We start from the raw sequence: 14,033 nt of genomic DNA, 5'->3' as shown, positions 1-14,033 counted from the left end.
GCGCCCCCTGCTGTTAAAGCAAGTCCAGCAGCTTTGCTGGGTCTCACATGGATCCTGCTTGGAGGTAAGTCACATTGCCTGCCTCCAAAGCCGCTCACATGCAAATCATCAAACATTTATTTCCGACTCTGTAACCCAGCTTATAAATATCTAGCCACAGTTTGTGGTCATGTTTTTTTAAATAGACACAAACACAAACTGGTTGATTGTTCAAACCTTTTTTTATATTAATCCTTGCAGTTTAACAGTACACGTCTTTACATGAGGTGCTCCAAAACAGAACGATACGGAGGATAGAAAGTGCTGCTATGTTATTTTACAGTCACAGCTTAAAAAAACAGTTTTTTTTTTATTTTTCATGTTAGGGTGAACAGAAAAATGTTTAAAGAAAATTCCAGAGGTGGATGAATTCCTTCCTCTTCGATGAGATTCCTGTTTCCGAATGTCCGATTTCTTTCCAAACCCGCAGGAGCAGTTAACAGCTGGATTTATTACAGTCCGAATCTGTCCAGTATTTTTCAGATGTTTGTGAGTGGGATCATAGTTGGAATGTTGCAGAGGTCTGCGACATGGCGTTATAAATAAAAGTGTTGTTGAAGGGCACAAACTGATGGCTGATGATCTTGATGGCCTCCTGAGCAGCTGATCCTGTGCAAACACAAGTCAAGAATTATTTCTGCTATATCAGCAGCATGTCGAATGAGGTGCACAGTATCTCTGAAATTGTTTTATTACAGAAGAGAGTTTTACCTCCCAAAAATGCAGAAACTGTGTGCGGCTCTGCTGCTCCGTACCGACAGCTACAGGAGTAAAGCAGCTGAGAGTTATTTCATGTTCTTCACATATTTACAGAGAAAAACCAATACAAGCTAGGACTTACAACTCATGGATGTAGTCATCTTTGATGTTGACACTCAGACTGTACTCCTGCAGCAGGCTGTTCACACACACCTTCAGCTTGTTGATGTCTTCTTCCACCTGATAGTTATACACTCCTGACAAAGACAGAGTTTAAGGTTAAATAAATGCTTGTATGTCAGTTTCAGAACTATTTTTTTAGGTTAAAAAGTTGATTTTACAGAAAAAAAACACTTTTTATGCTTGTAATTAGGTTCCCTTCTTATATCTTTAAATATTCCTCTTAATGTGGTAAAACTTTGCCTGAAATTTAACAAAAGTAAAAACCTGTTAAATAAAATACACACAAATAAATACTCAAACTGATGCAACTTTTTCTATTCAGAATTCCTTTTTTCCTTACAGACCTGGGTAGCGGGAGTGCTGCTGATAGAAGCGATCAACAGCTCGAAGCATGAGGTAGAAAACCATCTCACTGTCGGGGTTGTCCATGTATGAAGCTGAGAAGACAATGATAAGATTACCAAACGAGGGCTTCATGCTCAGTAAAATGACCAAATGTTAAGTGATCAGACTTCATAAAGAATTCAATCTGAACGAGAAAATGAATCTCAGACTGACCGATTTCATCTTTATTTACAGAATCCACACTGTACTCTTCAGCCAGAGATCTGCAGCGAACCACCCGCAGGAATGATGCATTCTTACCTAAACACCCAAAAAAACCCAAAATGTACACCGCCAATATTAAAAGGAACGTTACTAATAACTGACACAAGAATGAAAGTAAAAGAAACAGCTTACAGAACAGCTTGATGTCCTTATCAGAGATGCTTTCAGGAGGCTGTAGAAATGGGTAGGAATCATCACGAGGTTGAAATATATTTTATGGATCAAATGCAGTTTCCTTGTTTTTAGCATACACAATGAAAATCTGAAGGCTCCAAAGGTATAGAAATGCAGTTTTCTTTTTTCATGTTGTCTTTTTTTTTTTTAAATGAGGGTGTTTTACAAACCTTTCCAACAGACCGCAGTAGACATTCAACATGCTTAGAGACTGCTGCAGCATCCTGCATGGCCTTTTCCCTGTAGCTGTAGCAAAAAAATAAATACATAAAATAAATACAAATAAAACAAAAGGAACACAAATGTGAAAGCTAGTTTCATCTCAAATGGAAGATAGCGAATTCTACGGATTGTAATAATATTCATGTTTAACACATATATTCCAACTTACACATTTTGGAGGTTGATGAACTTCTGAGAATCTGCAATCATGTCAGGGATGGTCCCTCGCACAGGAAGGCTTCCTCTGCCCTCATCGTGGACAAACTCCTTCACAGCTCGGAGCATTACCCAAAAAGGGGATGACTAGAACATACATTTTATTCTTTAAGTACATTTTTATAACTTATTTTATTGATTAGTGACTGAATTAGTGAGACAAATCAAACCTGTGCTGTGATGCCATTACACTGCTCACTGTTAAAGAGGTTTTCAATGGAACTTGGAATCTGCCAAACAAGATCAAAAGATGAGCAATCTAACCCTACATCTTAAAAGCAGATACAATTATTCCTAAAAAGGTTTTGCACCTTGGTTAGATTTAATGCAGTGTTGACATTTTTAATAGCTTCTTCGAAGTTCTCCTCGTCCTCTGGAACACCACTGTCATTCTTTCTGATCCCTGAAGCACAAAAACGTCTCAGAGGAACTGCATACACAGAATGGAGTTGAACGAATTTCAATGATACCTTCCCGAATCATTTGTCTGAACGCTTCCTTCTCTTTGTAGTTTTTGGGCAGCTGACCACTGTGCTGCAAAAAGAACAGAAAATAACAGTAAATATTCAATAATTGTAAGTGGCAATATATATTTTTTTAAATAAATTATTGAAGGTCCAACAGATTTACATTTCATACCTCACTGAGCCAGTTTTCCAGATATTTAGCAACAATTATAATCCATGGAGTGTGACTGTGATCCTGCAGATTATATTATAAAGGTTGGACTATAGATTAAACATTTTAAATGCACAGAAATGGAAGTCCAAATAAAGCCCCTACCTTCTTGTCCATGCTGTCAAGGTCATAGGAATTAGTGTGGTTCTTAAATTCTTCAAAAGGCTGATCCAATCGAAGATCCTCCAGCGCATTGTCCGGGTGAGATTCAATCACTGAGCAGATAGGCAGCAACGATCAGCACGCGACCTTTGAATTGCTGCATGCAATGCAACCAAGCTCTCAGCAAGAGAGGTCACTAACCTGTGTGCTCCTGTGCCACCAGCCTCATGTAGCCTATGAGACCATACGTTTTACAGATCAGAAAAGGTACAGAGGCATTCCACAGAACTGAGCCAAGTCTCAAGCATGTGCTGTGAGTGAAAACACACACAAAAAAGACAAATTATGAGGATAATATATATAAAACACACAGTAAAAATCAAAATGATACAAAAAGATAGATAGATTCTGCACCTTTCAGGCAACTGGACACCAACGACTATAGTGAATCTGTGAAAAAACTCTGGATCGTTGTCAAGGAGCTTGTCTGGAGTCTGAAAAGGAACAAGCAGACGGTACAAAACAGATTTCTGTTATGAAGCAGCTTTGTGTCATGCATCCTTTTCATAAACTTTGCATTTTATTTAAAAAAGGAGCTGAACAGGACAGCAGTTTATTTGTTCCTAATTTCCACACTATCCATTAAGGTAACTGGGAGTCACGCAGCTAAAGAAATACCAACCTCCTCCACAAAGTTACCAGATACATCACTGTTCAGTTCCTGCAGCAGCTCAGTGGCAGCCTGGGCTCTGTTCTGCAGGATAAACATTACAATGAAAGGATAACTTATCTTTTCCTCCTTTTTTTTCTAAATACATATGCGTGCAAAAATGTAGGAATAAAGTTAATATACATACAAAAAAGACAAATGCGCAATGTCATGCAGAACAAACATTTGTAAAGATTAAATATATACTTTTTAAAATTGAACACAGGAGTACTTACTCTTCCAATGTTGTTGTTACTTAAGAAAAAACTGTAAGAACAGATAAATAAATTAGTTAGCAACACATCTTCATATCAACTAATTGTTGTACAAACAGCTTAGTAGTTTGAGCAGATTTTTTTTTTATTATTTGATCGGCTCTTTGCAATAAATAGTTTTACAGATCTGCAATCAATTAAAAGGTCCAAAACAAAGAAAAACCCTAGTTTGTCCTTCCACTTTTTCTGTGATTTTTTTCTTGCCCCTGTTTGTAAACATCATGGGTCAAACGAGAGAAGACAGTAGAGATTCAAAAAGAAATTCTACAAATGTTTGAATATTTACAGAATTGTAGTTAAGATTTCATACTACTATCTAGATTATGTCAATGGTAATGAGACTTAAAAATCCTATTGCTAATAATAGGCAAACGCTGAAATGTTGATGCTATGCTGCACTAAAAGAGAAGCAGGTTTGGTGGAGGTAGTATGATGGTGTGGAGAGGCATCTCCCTCCATGGAAAAGATTGATCTTCTGTTGCCGATAGTAATCCCAAAAGCTCCACACTCTCAAAATAAACTATATCCTCTATGATGACAATGTTCACCCTCACAGGTGACTTTTTTGGAGACTTCCAGAATTAAGGTGAGGACTGAACATTAGTTCTGACCTCAATTCCATTGCACAATTGTGGCATCACCTTGTGCCAATGTGAACCACATAACCATTTGGGCCGCCTTTCAATGGATGCTATTAAAAACAGATTTTCTTCACATTTTGTTACATTTAGACTGAAGTAATCTTACTTGTTTCCAGCATCTTCTCCAGACACAGTGTGTCCATCCACAATGGTAAAAGCGCCAATTCCTGGAAACAGAGCAGATCCAGGGATGAGTCAGGTTATAGGATGATGGGATTGATGACTGTCGCCATCACGCAGCATCTCCCACTAACCTGGTAACACTAGGTTCTTCAGGATCTCTGTCCCAGTTGCCGTGGCGTTAATGAGACATACATGAGCATTCTCCAGAGCTTCTTGGCCATGATCCCCCCACAGTCTGAAAACACAGCGTTAGCCCACAATGAGGCACAAACTCTGTCGACCAAAGACAGTCAAGATCGTTTGCTGCTGTTTAACTGATGCATGCAGTCTGCCTATGTCATGACATCTTAAGAAGGAACCATCAAATTAAAGAGAAACATGAAATGACAGAGTCCCAAGGCTAGCGATGAAAGTATAGAAGCAGGCTAATGCCAGCTAGCATTAGCTATGTAGTCTTACAAATGCCTTTTCAGTCTTTTGCTTTAAATTTTCAAAAATGTCAGGTGATTTAAAAAAACGTTTACTAATAAACTGTGACTGTATTTACACGTACCTAAGCTGTCTGTCGTATTTTTGTTCCTTGGAAGCCTTGGCGGCTGCCATCGTAGCTTCTTCAGTGACGTTAATACGGGGTTCACTTCCGCAAGGGCAGATTCGAGAGAAAACCCAAGAGCACTTTCGACACAAATTAATAAGGTTTTAATTTTATGTATTGAACTCAAGTCTTTCAACAAATAACATTAAAAATAATTGGAATATTTCTGCTATTGCTAATATTGCTAAAGCATTGCTACTAACAATTTCAATTGAATTATGTACAAATGTGAACACAGTATTATTTATAATAAAATAACATTTATTTGTTATTTTATTATTCATTCATTTCCAATAAATTAATCTCTGAAGAATTTAATCAATCAAAACAAAAAAAAAAATAAAAGAAAAGAAAAGAATAAAACTTCCATAAACTAATATTGATCTTTTTTCCCGAAAGCATGTCTAAAAGCTATAACCAGACAAATCCCCATTCATAGTAATATGGTGTTGGCTATATATTTGTATAAACGTGCGTGTCTGGTAGTGTGTAGGCGTGAGGGGGCGTGTCCTTCTTCTTTGCGAGCAAAATAAAGCCCATCAACAACAGTACAGGTGCTTAAGCTTATCTGTGTCCGTCCTTCAACGCTGTGCAGCACGGAGAGCCCGCTCCAGACTGACAGCAGACAATGACAGGACACCACTGGGGATACGGAGAAGAGGACGGTGAGATTTGCATTCATCCCGTCTCTTTTTATGCAATATTTGCTGTCAATGTATTTAATGCTTATTTACCTAAAGAACAGAGTTAAAATAGCTTTTAAATGAGAGATTATCCCTGTTTTCAAAGGATGTGCTGCAGTTAATTCAGCTTCCAGAGTCTACATATTCTGTATCTAATTGGTTCAGTTATAAAGACATTATATATTCAAAAATATTATATATTTGTAAGCACTTTTCATAATACAGTTCAGAGAAATATTTCTAATTTTGGTTAATTTTAACATTATTTTTTTTTAACAATTTGATTTTTCTTTTTGTTATTTCAAGGTCCCTCAGCATGGCATAAAAATTACCCAGTTGCCCAGGGAAGCCGACAGTCTCCTATTGACATTATCCCTCATCAGGCTTTACAGGATCGCAGTCTGGGCCCCATCGTCCTGAACTATGATCACTGTACTTCCATCAACATTTCCAATAATGGACACTCTGTTGTAGTGGAGTTTGATGACTCTGATGATCGCTCAGGTGAGGAAAGAACATCAACATCCATTTGCTTTGCTTGCCTTGTTTGGACATTGTTCATCGATTAACCATCCTGCAGCTTTGATAGAGGTCAATGTTCAGAGATTATTCAGCTGTCATCTGTGCATCCTGCCACGTGCGGTTGAAGTCTTTGCTTAAAGAAAGTGGGCGTGGTGTGTGGGCTTTTTTGGAAAATGCACAACACGTGCTCGGCTGACCATAATAAAAGGTTGCAGATCAACCCGTGATTACGCTGCAGGAAAGTGCAGCCATGACTAAAGGGAATGAGCATCTGTCTGCTGGACAAAAGATATAATAACCTGTAGGTGATCTCAGATGCTGTTATGATGATATTTGTCTTTATCGCTGGGTGTTTTTATGTTGACCAGCCTGTCAGTTAGATGAGCGTTAATATTGGAACTGCGAGTAAGTTTTTATAGCTCTAGCAACTGCTGGAAACGATTAATTATGAGGACAGGATCCTGATGCTGTCAGTGTGGATTTATAGTGCACACAGTGGTGTATTTGTTTTTCCAGAGAAATGGAAGACTGTAATTTGTAACTTTTATGAATATGTGATAGTAAAATTGGTATGTGTGTCCACATTATGAGCAAAAGGTTTACCAAATAGTGTTACTTTGTATTTTTTACTACCACTCATCATCAATACCATTGTTCTTTTTAAGGATTGTGTTTTAAAATAACATTTTTTGCAAGTACCCCCAAGTTAATCAGAGCCTGAATGCTGTGACCTCTTTCTAAAATGATGTCAAACCTGATTAGTGAACAATTCTGTGTCCAGAACTGCTGAGTAAAGAAGAAGAGTTTTCAATCATTTATAACAATCACTTAAGGACCAAACATGTGCTCTCAACTTGATCAAACAAATGTCTAGATGTTCAAATGGAACAATGTGAGAATGGATCCAAGTCAATCATTGCTCTCCTTTATCTCTTCTGGAGTTCTTAAAACAGGAGTAAGTGATTGATTACTTATTCAGAGTTTATAAACTCAGAGTAAATGCAGTTCGGCAGGTCACATATTAACAGGAGATGACAAAGGGAATCCCATTAGCAAAGCTTCTTAGGTACTTAGCAGAAAGTCAGATTTTGTGCACAGAATGTAGCATGAACCAAGAAACTATAGTGATTCTAAAATTACTTTTTATTCATTTCTTCAGACCCTTCAGTGATGGTTTCCTCAAGTTTGTTTTTGTCTATTTAGCATGGAGTTTTGCATAGATGTATTCCTGGTGTCTATCGATCTGTCACGCTATATATATTTTGGCTACCAAACTGTTCTGTGGGAAGTTTTCAACAAGCTCTAATGGATAAATGTGGATGATTTCTTTTTTCTCTTGCAGTGATCCAGGGAGGCCCTCTTGACAATCCCTACAGGCTGAAACAGTTCCACTTCCATTGGGGTGGAAAGGGATGTGAGGGCTCTGAGCACACTGTTGACGGCTATGGCTATGCATCAGAGGTCAGTGAACTACTTTAGTTTGCCACGATCTCAAATCCAGACAGGAAAACCTTTTTCATCGTTGAAAATACTTGAAATCCTGAAGATTGTTATCGTTGAACATACATTTTTTGTGTTTTTCCATGTGGCTCAGGGTTTGATCTAACATTTCCATAGCCAAATATGTTAAATGAAAGAAAGAAAAGCAAAACAACAATATTCATCAATCTATTTTTTTGCCATTTATGTAATTCTAATTTTCTTTTCTTTTCCCTGTTTTGTCTTTAGCTTCATTTAGTTCACTGGAATGCTGTAAAATACAGTTCGTTTGGGGAAGCAGCAACAGCTCCCGATGGCCTCGCTGTTCTCGGCATTTTTCTAGAGGTAAAAAGTCTAAGTATGCTAAATTTGATGTTAAAACAGATTAAAACTATATGTTGGAATTTTCACTTTGAAATATTATGAATATTTGAGTGATTTTAACAAATGGCTGAAATATGAATAGGGTTTATGACATTGTGTAAATGAGTGTGTTGTTATTTGCATAAAGAAATGAATCACAACTGAAGCTAAAAACTAAATATGTTTTGTTAAGACAGGTGACGACCACAGATGGCTTCATGTGATAACAGATGCTCTGTATATGGTCAAATTTAAGGTGAGAGAATTTAAATCAAACATTTTTTTTAATCTAAAACCTTTTTAAAACCTGTTTTTTTTGTTTAAATCAAAAGTCACAGTGGTTATTTTTATGTTTTACTGCAGGGTAGTGTGACTGATTTCAAAGGTTTCAATCCAAAGTGCCTTCTTCCCAGTAGCCTCCACTACTGGACTTATCTGGGATCACTGACTACCCCTCCACTACACGAGAGCGTCATCTGGATTGTCCTGAAGGAGCCAATCGCTGTGTCTGAGAAGCAGGTGATTACTGTCAAATTTAGTGCCGCTGTTGAACATTAAACCAGTTTTATCTCCAGTGGTTTTGTATTAGTGTAGCAGCACAGCCACTCCTGCAGCATAATCCACAGTCCAACTACCTTGTTTGCAAGCCATAAAAGGTGCAGATTTGTCAGAGTAGTGTAATCACATGCTTTAAAATGTTATATTACAATTTTTTTTACTGTGATTTTTAATTTATTTTACTATAAACTGACAATGTTATTGGATTACTTTTAGTACTCCTGTTTGTATAATTTAGTATCTATATTCACATTTCTTTCACACTATGAAGGATCTCTAATTATCTATCTTAACTTCTAAATATATATTTTAATTGATTGCATTATCAGCAATAAAGAAAATCATTTTTAATGAGTCAGTGAAGCTGCAGCTTCCGATATGCAAATTTTAGTGGGTTTTACTCCACTTAGCTTAAAGTCCCATTCCTACTATATATTTTTTTTATAAAATCGTTCCCAGTGGTCTTTAAATTATGATTTTGCAGTTTTTAGTCAAAATCACAAAACCATTGTCACATATTTACATATTTTCTGCAGAGTGGTAAAAGTTAGTCTCCGCAAATTTCCCATCAGCCCTTTGTTTGCACTCTGTCCCGCTAGCTTATAGCACCTCACAAGCCCAAGCTAACATTAGCGCAGCAAAAAAATGGTGAGTTATATTTCTCTATTAAGAAAAATGAAAACACAAATGGATATATTTGTCTGCAAGTGAACTGCAGCATTCGGATTGTAGTGGAGAAAGCACACACACACGGCAGCAGCTGCGTCACAAATCCAAGCTTTTTTAAACAAGATTTTACTTTCTCCTGATCGATCACAATTTGAATAAAGAAATACTCAGAAATGCAGTTAATCTTAATTCTTTCATATATGTACTCCACCGTAAGAAAAATGCTACAAGAACATGATAAAAACACCAAAAACAAGATTTTAATCTAAATGAGTCTTTGAGGATCTTTTGTTGTCCAGCATCAGCAAAACAAGAGCTTCATAGTGGATAAATGAGCATAGTTAATGACTTAATATCTGGGTCTGGTTCTTTATATTTTAGCCTCTTTTGCAGTGAAATAAATCCCAAAACTAAAAAGAAAAAACAGTTACAAGTTAAGCTAACCGGCTGGACGTCAGCAGCACATCCACCCCAGACCTCCGTTTGAGCTGAATGTGTGCGTCTGCCAGTAGGATTACAAGTTCACTTTTTGCTGATCTCTTATAGTCTAGTTTTCTGTAAAGCCATGTCTGCTGCATAACTGGAGCTGAGGGGCAATTTGGACGGCCAACTGTGCGTCCAATTCACAAATCGTTCATCTGCTCCATCTGATTATCTTGATGGGCTGATGACAGGACGGGCACAGAGCTTTAAGCAATAAATGCTAGCTTGCTTACTCAGCAGGGAGCAGACGTTATGTAACAGGGATTTATTTGGGTTTTCATCATAGACAGCGCAAAGAAGAGAACACCAACATAGTTTTTTCTAAGTTCAAATTCTGATATTCAGCAATAAATCAATCAAAATATTAAAATATAGAACAATGAAAGAGGGCTTTTTCTGAATAGCTGCATTAAAATTAGACAAAACCTGTTCATATTTATAATCTATCAGTGTCTTTAAAGTAGCTATGAAGAACTTTGTTAGTGGAACCTTTTTTAGGGGTACTTTATAATTTTTTTTCAGTTTTTTATTTTATTTTTTGGCTTCTCCTAATTGCTGTTACTCAAAAAAATAATAGCTAAAATTAGTTCAGAAGAAATATGTTATTCGGTGTTCTGGGGTTAAAACACTAAATTTGTTGCTTGCGTTTTTGTACTACTATGTATTGCAAAATTCTAACTAGTTATGTTGCAAATAAAATGTTTATATTTTGAGAAATGAACAGTAAAACATCTTTTGAACCTTTTTTTTGGCCAGCAGCCCCTAAAAACATGATTTAATCCTTTATGATTTGTGACTGTGAGTGGAGGTTCTGAACTTTTTTTCATGCAATCATATGACTCAGTACAATAAGGTGATTCTGGATGTTATAATTATCAACTATTATTATTTTAGAAATGTAGTATTATAGCTTTTCATGTCAAGCAGTCGAACAAACAGAAGCCAAGAGGCAGATTTTATTGTTAGAATAGATGTTATGTATTATCATTTTCAGAAACATAAGGTGTTTTTTTTCCGTTCAGAATAAAAAATAATAATATTTTTTAAATGTATTCTTGCATTTGAGCTCAAGACGCTTTCTATGAATGTTTTTCTCTACAGCTGGGAAAGTTCAGGTTGCTGCTTTTCTCTGGAGAGGAAGAAGATCAGAGAACACGCATGGAAAACAACTTCAGACCTCCTCAACCTCTAAAAGGAAGGAAAGTCCGCTCTTCTAATTAATGTGACCTCAGGGTCACCTAAAGCCATTGAATTCTGTTTTTAGACCAAAGTAAACAGTTTCTTTCTTTATATTTTGTATGAAAGGAAAAAAAAAGATGAATCAGGTTAATTGTCAGTAAGAAGGACTCTACTTATTGGGTCAAAAAAGAAATGTCATTGCGATGTTTAATTTAAAGAAATGGATTATAACAAGAAAGCCATATTTTTTGTGTAATATTTTAAACCATATCCAAATATGCAAATCCCTTACTTTGTGCAGCACTTTTGCATGATCACACATGCAGCTTCATACAGCAGAATTATCTGTCCCTGCTCTTATAGATACTCTGTTCTACCACCCTGCTGGCAGAGGATCAACAGCTTTCTTACTGCCCTCTTGTGTGCTGTTGATCTGGCCTGGTGGCGACATGTTCCCTGTCCTTAAGTCCATAGATCCCCTTCAATCAGATTAGAGGTGCTTTTACATCGCCTGATCTGGTGTACAGAAAAAAAAAAGGAAATGGAAGTTTTAGGGTTGATTATCCCTTGATTTTAAAGGACCTGAATCATGATGGGGATCTTCTTATGTTTTTGATGTACTCACAATTGCAACGAGGTCCTGTTTTAGTGGGTTTAACAAGAGCAGACGGCGGTTTTGTCCTGAACATCTTGTTCAGTTTTATGTGCAATACAGACACTGACATGCCTGGCAGAGGCCTTGATGTTGCATTTAGCCAAGTTTTAAAAACTGATTCCCTCCACTCCATTTATTGATTGACACAAGGGAGAACCCAAAAAAGTACACCTAAATATATAAAAAAATGTAAAATATTTTTAAAATTAGTTTGGATTGTATAAATATGGGACTGATGTGTGGTTTGCGTTATTTTGTGTTGCATTTTTGTTGATTGGAATAAAATTTTAAGTAAACCCAATTGTTTCTGTTGTTGTATAAATTGATTGACAAGTTCATATGGAATACTATATTTTTAGGTAAACTCATGATTTTCAAATATGGACTCCAATAGCATAAAGATAAAAGTAAAACAGAGCTTTACTGAGACAGAAATACATGACATAGAAACATATATGAAAATAATTGTACATAAAGATAAAAAAAGCATGTTTTTTCATAGATATTGTAATTGATCTATTTTCCTGATTTACACAGAATTGACTTGAAAGATATTGATCAAAACAAGTGCTTAAATTCCCCTTTGCATAAGCATCCTGGTAAAAAAAATAAATAAAATGGATAAAAACGTTTTTGCAAAAACTATTCAATTAAAATACCACTAAATTATTACACAATTAACTTATATGTATTTAACAAATATGTATTGTAATTTATGGAGAGTGCTGCTATTTGTCGATCATCCTGCAGGTGGCAGCATTTACCCTCTTTTGTTTGAACTCTGCATGAGCTGATTTGTTTTTCAGATATGTGGATTAAAAAAGACATGTAAAAATAACACCCATGAGCTAATAAAAGAAAAATAGCTGAGTAAAGAAATACAATGATCTATAGATGATATCAGGTCACCGTAGAAACACAGGTTATCAGCTGAAGGTGGCAGCTTCATTTTCTTCTCGGTCAATATTGCCTGACCTTGCTATTGTCTCTGTTGTTTTAAAGCTGCAGATGGAATCAAGAGGTTACATTACCTTGACTAGTTCTGACATTAATGTGGAAAAATTAGTCTTGGACACAAGTTAAGGAATAAAACGTGTTATATATATAACGTGAAGTGCACGAGATGTGACTAAATGACCCTTCCAAAATAGCATCAGTGTGCTTTATTGAGACTGAGAATACCTGAGCGGGCATATCATCCCGAGCCACAATCGATGCCCCGTGTAACATGATATTAGAGTCAGAACTCCAAAATGGACTGTGTCACATGTATTTTTAGCGGCGGACTATCTTCTTGCTTGTTGAAGTTATTTTTTTTTCCCCAGACGAAGCAACATTTTGAAATACAAACCTGCAGGACAAACAATGGGTGTACGGATTTATAGTCTAAAAAAAGACCAGCCGCTCTGATCCAGCATTGTTTTATCAGGCCCCCATCCATCCAATTACAACCTGAACATTCTCAAGATGAAATCTACAGTAGACCGAGCCTACCCAAAGGACTTAAAGGGATAAATCCTCCTGCAATAGCTAGAAAAAATAATTCAGACTTTACCAACACCTTATTTCTACTATTTTGTGTTTATTCTTAAGGAGGATGAACCTATATGTAACATCCCAAATTGTAGAGGTGTTCAGTCATGTGGTAAAAAAGACTTCCGTTCGAAATTCTATGATTATAATGACTAAATCAGGAAATTATGATAATGTAATAACATTCAGCTGCCTTATTCCCAAAACTGAGTTTGTACCACCTCAAATCAACCACATCTGATAACTTATTAAATTAATTCACTCATTTCCTATTCCCACATCAGCCTGTTCAGCCACTTAAGGGTCACAAGGCAAGCTACGCTGTACCACTATTCATTTCACAAACGGTGAGCTGAAATGCAAAGACATTTCGGATGTCCTCCATTTGGATTTAGGGATTTGTAACATGTAAGTTGGGGCTAAATAGCAGTTCTTGATTCTGTGACTTTCTCCAAAGTGGAACCTTTAGGTAGACTGTTGCTCTGTAGCAAAAAAAGTCTTTCAGTTACAGAAAGACTCATATTATTGTTGACTTCCCTGAAGGTGAGAAAAAATATTTTTCAAAAGACCTGGCTACTCTTTAGTTTATTTTACTGTGAGAAAAATAAAAATAAACAGATTTGTGCTTTGTTATATACTATATG

The 14,033-nt window shown here is 36.4% G+C and overlaps 2 protein-coding genes across 2 annotated transcripts; one reads left to right on the top strand and one right to left on the bottom strand.

Annotated features, from left to right (window-relative positions):
• Positions 1 to 202: 202 nt before the first annotated feature.
• On the bottom strand, positions 203 to 5,357 carry nae1 (nedd8 activating enzyme E1 subunit 1). The gene is made up of 20 exons (XM_024296158.2): positions 5,224 to 5,357; positions 4,802 to 4,905; positions 4,654 to 4,714; positions 3,868 to 3,898; positions 3,605 to 3,676; positions 3,337 to 3,416; positions 3,124 to 3,233; positions 2,926 to 3,035; positions 2,782 to 2,844; positions 2,613 to 2,676; positions 2,454 to 2,545; positions 2,313 to 2,372; positions 2,096 to 2,229; positions 1,875 to 1,950; positions 1,663 to 1,702; positions 1,480 to 1,566; positions 1,266 to 1,358; positions 881 to 995; positions 751 to 800; positions 203 to 648 (listed from the first exon to the last, which is right to left on the bottom strand). Exons 1-20 carry the CDS (start codon positions 5,271 to 5,273, stop codon positions 539 to 541), a joined length of 1,602 nt encoding a protein of 533 aa, XP_024151926.1. The 5' UTR covers positions 5,274 to 5,357; the 3' UTR covers positions 203 to 538.
• Positions 5,358 to 5,451: 94 nt separating this feature from the next.
• Positions 5,452 to 12,915, top strand: ca7 (carbonic anhydrase VII). The gene is made up of 7 exons (XM_024295719.2): positions 5,452 to 5,930; positions 6,255 to 6,452; positions 7,813 to 7,931; positions 8,199 to 8,294; positions 8,506 to 8,568; positions 8,676 to 8,831; positions 11,124 to 12,915. The coding sequence occupies exons 1-7, from the start codon at positions 5,894 to 5,896 to the stop codon at positions 11,241 to 11,243; spliced, it is 789 nt and encodes a 262-aa protein (XP_024151487.1). The 5' UTR covers positions 5,452 to 5,893; the 3' UTR covers positions 11,244 to 12,915.
• Positions 12,916 to 14,033: the final 1,118 nt, after the last annotated feature.

Source organism: Oryzias melastigma, linkage group LG3, assembly GCF_002922805.2.
Source record: "Oryzias melastigma strain HK-1 linkage group LG3, ASM292280v2, whole genome shotgun sequence".
Taxonomy (NCBI): Eukaryota; Metazoa; Chordata; class Actinopteri; order Beloniformes; family Adrianichthyidae; genus Oryzias; species Oryzias melastigma.
Note: the sequence above shows the minus strand (reverse complement) of the source record. Positions and strands in the feature narration are given on the sequence as shown.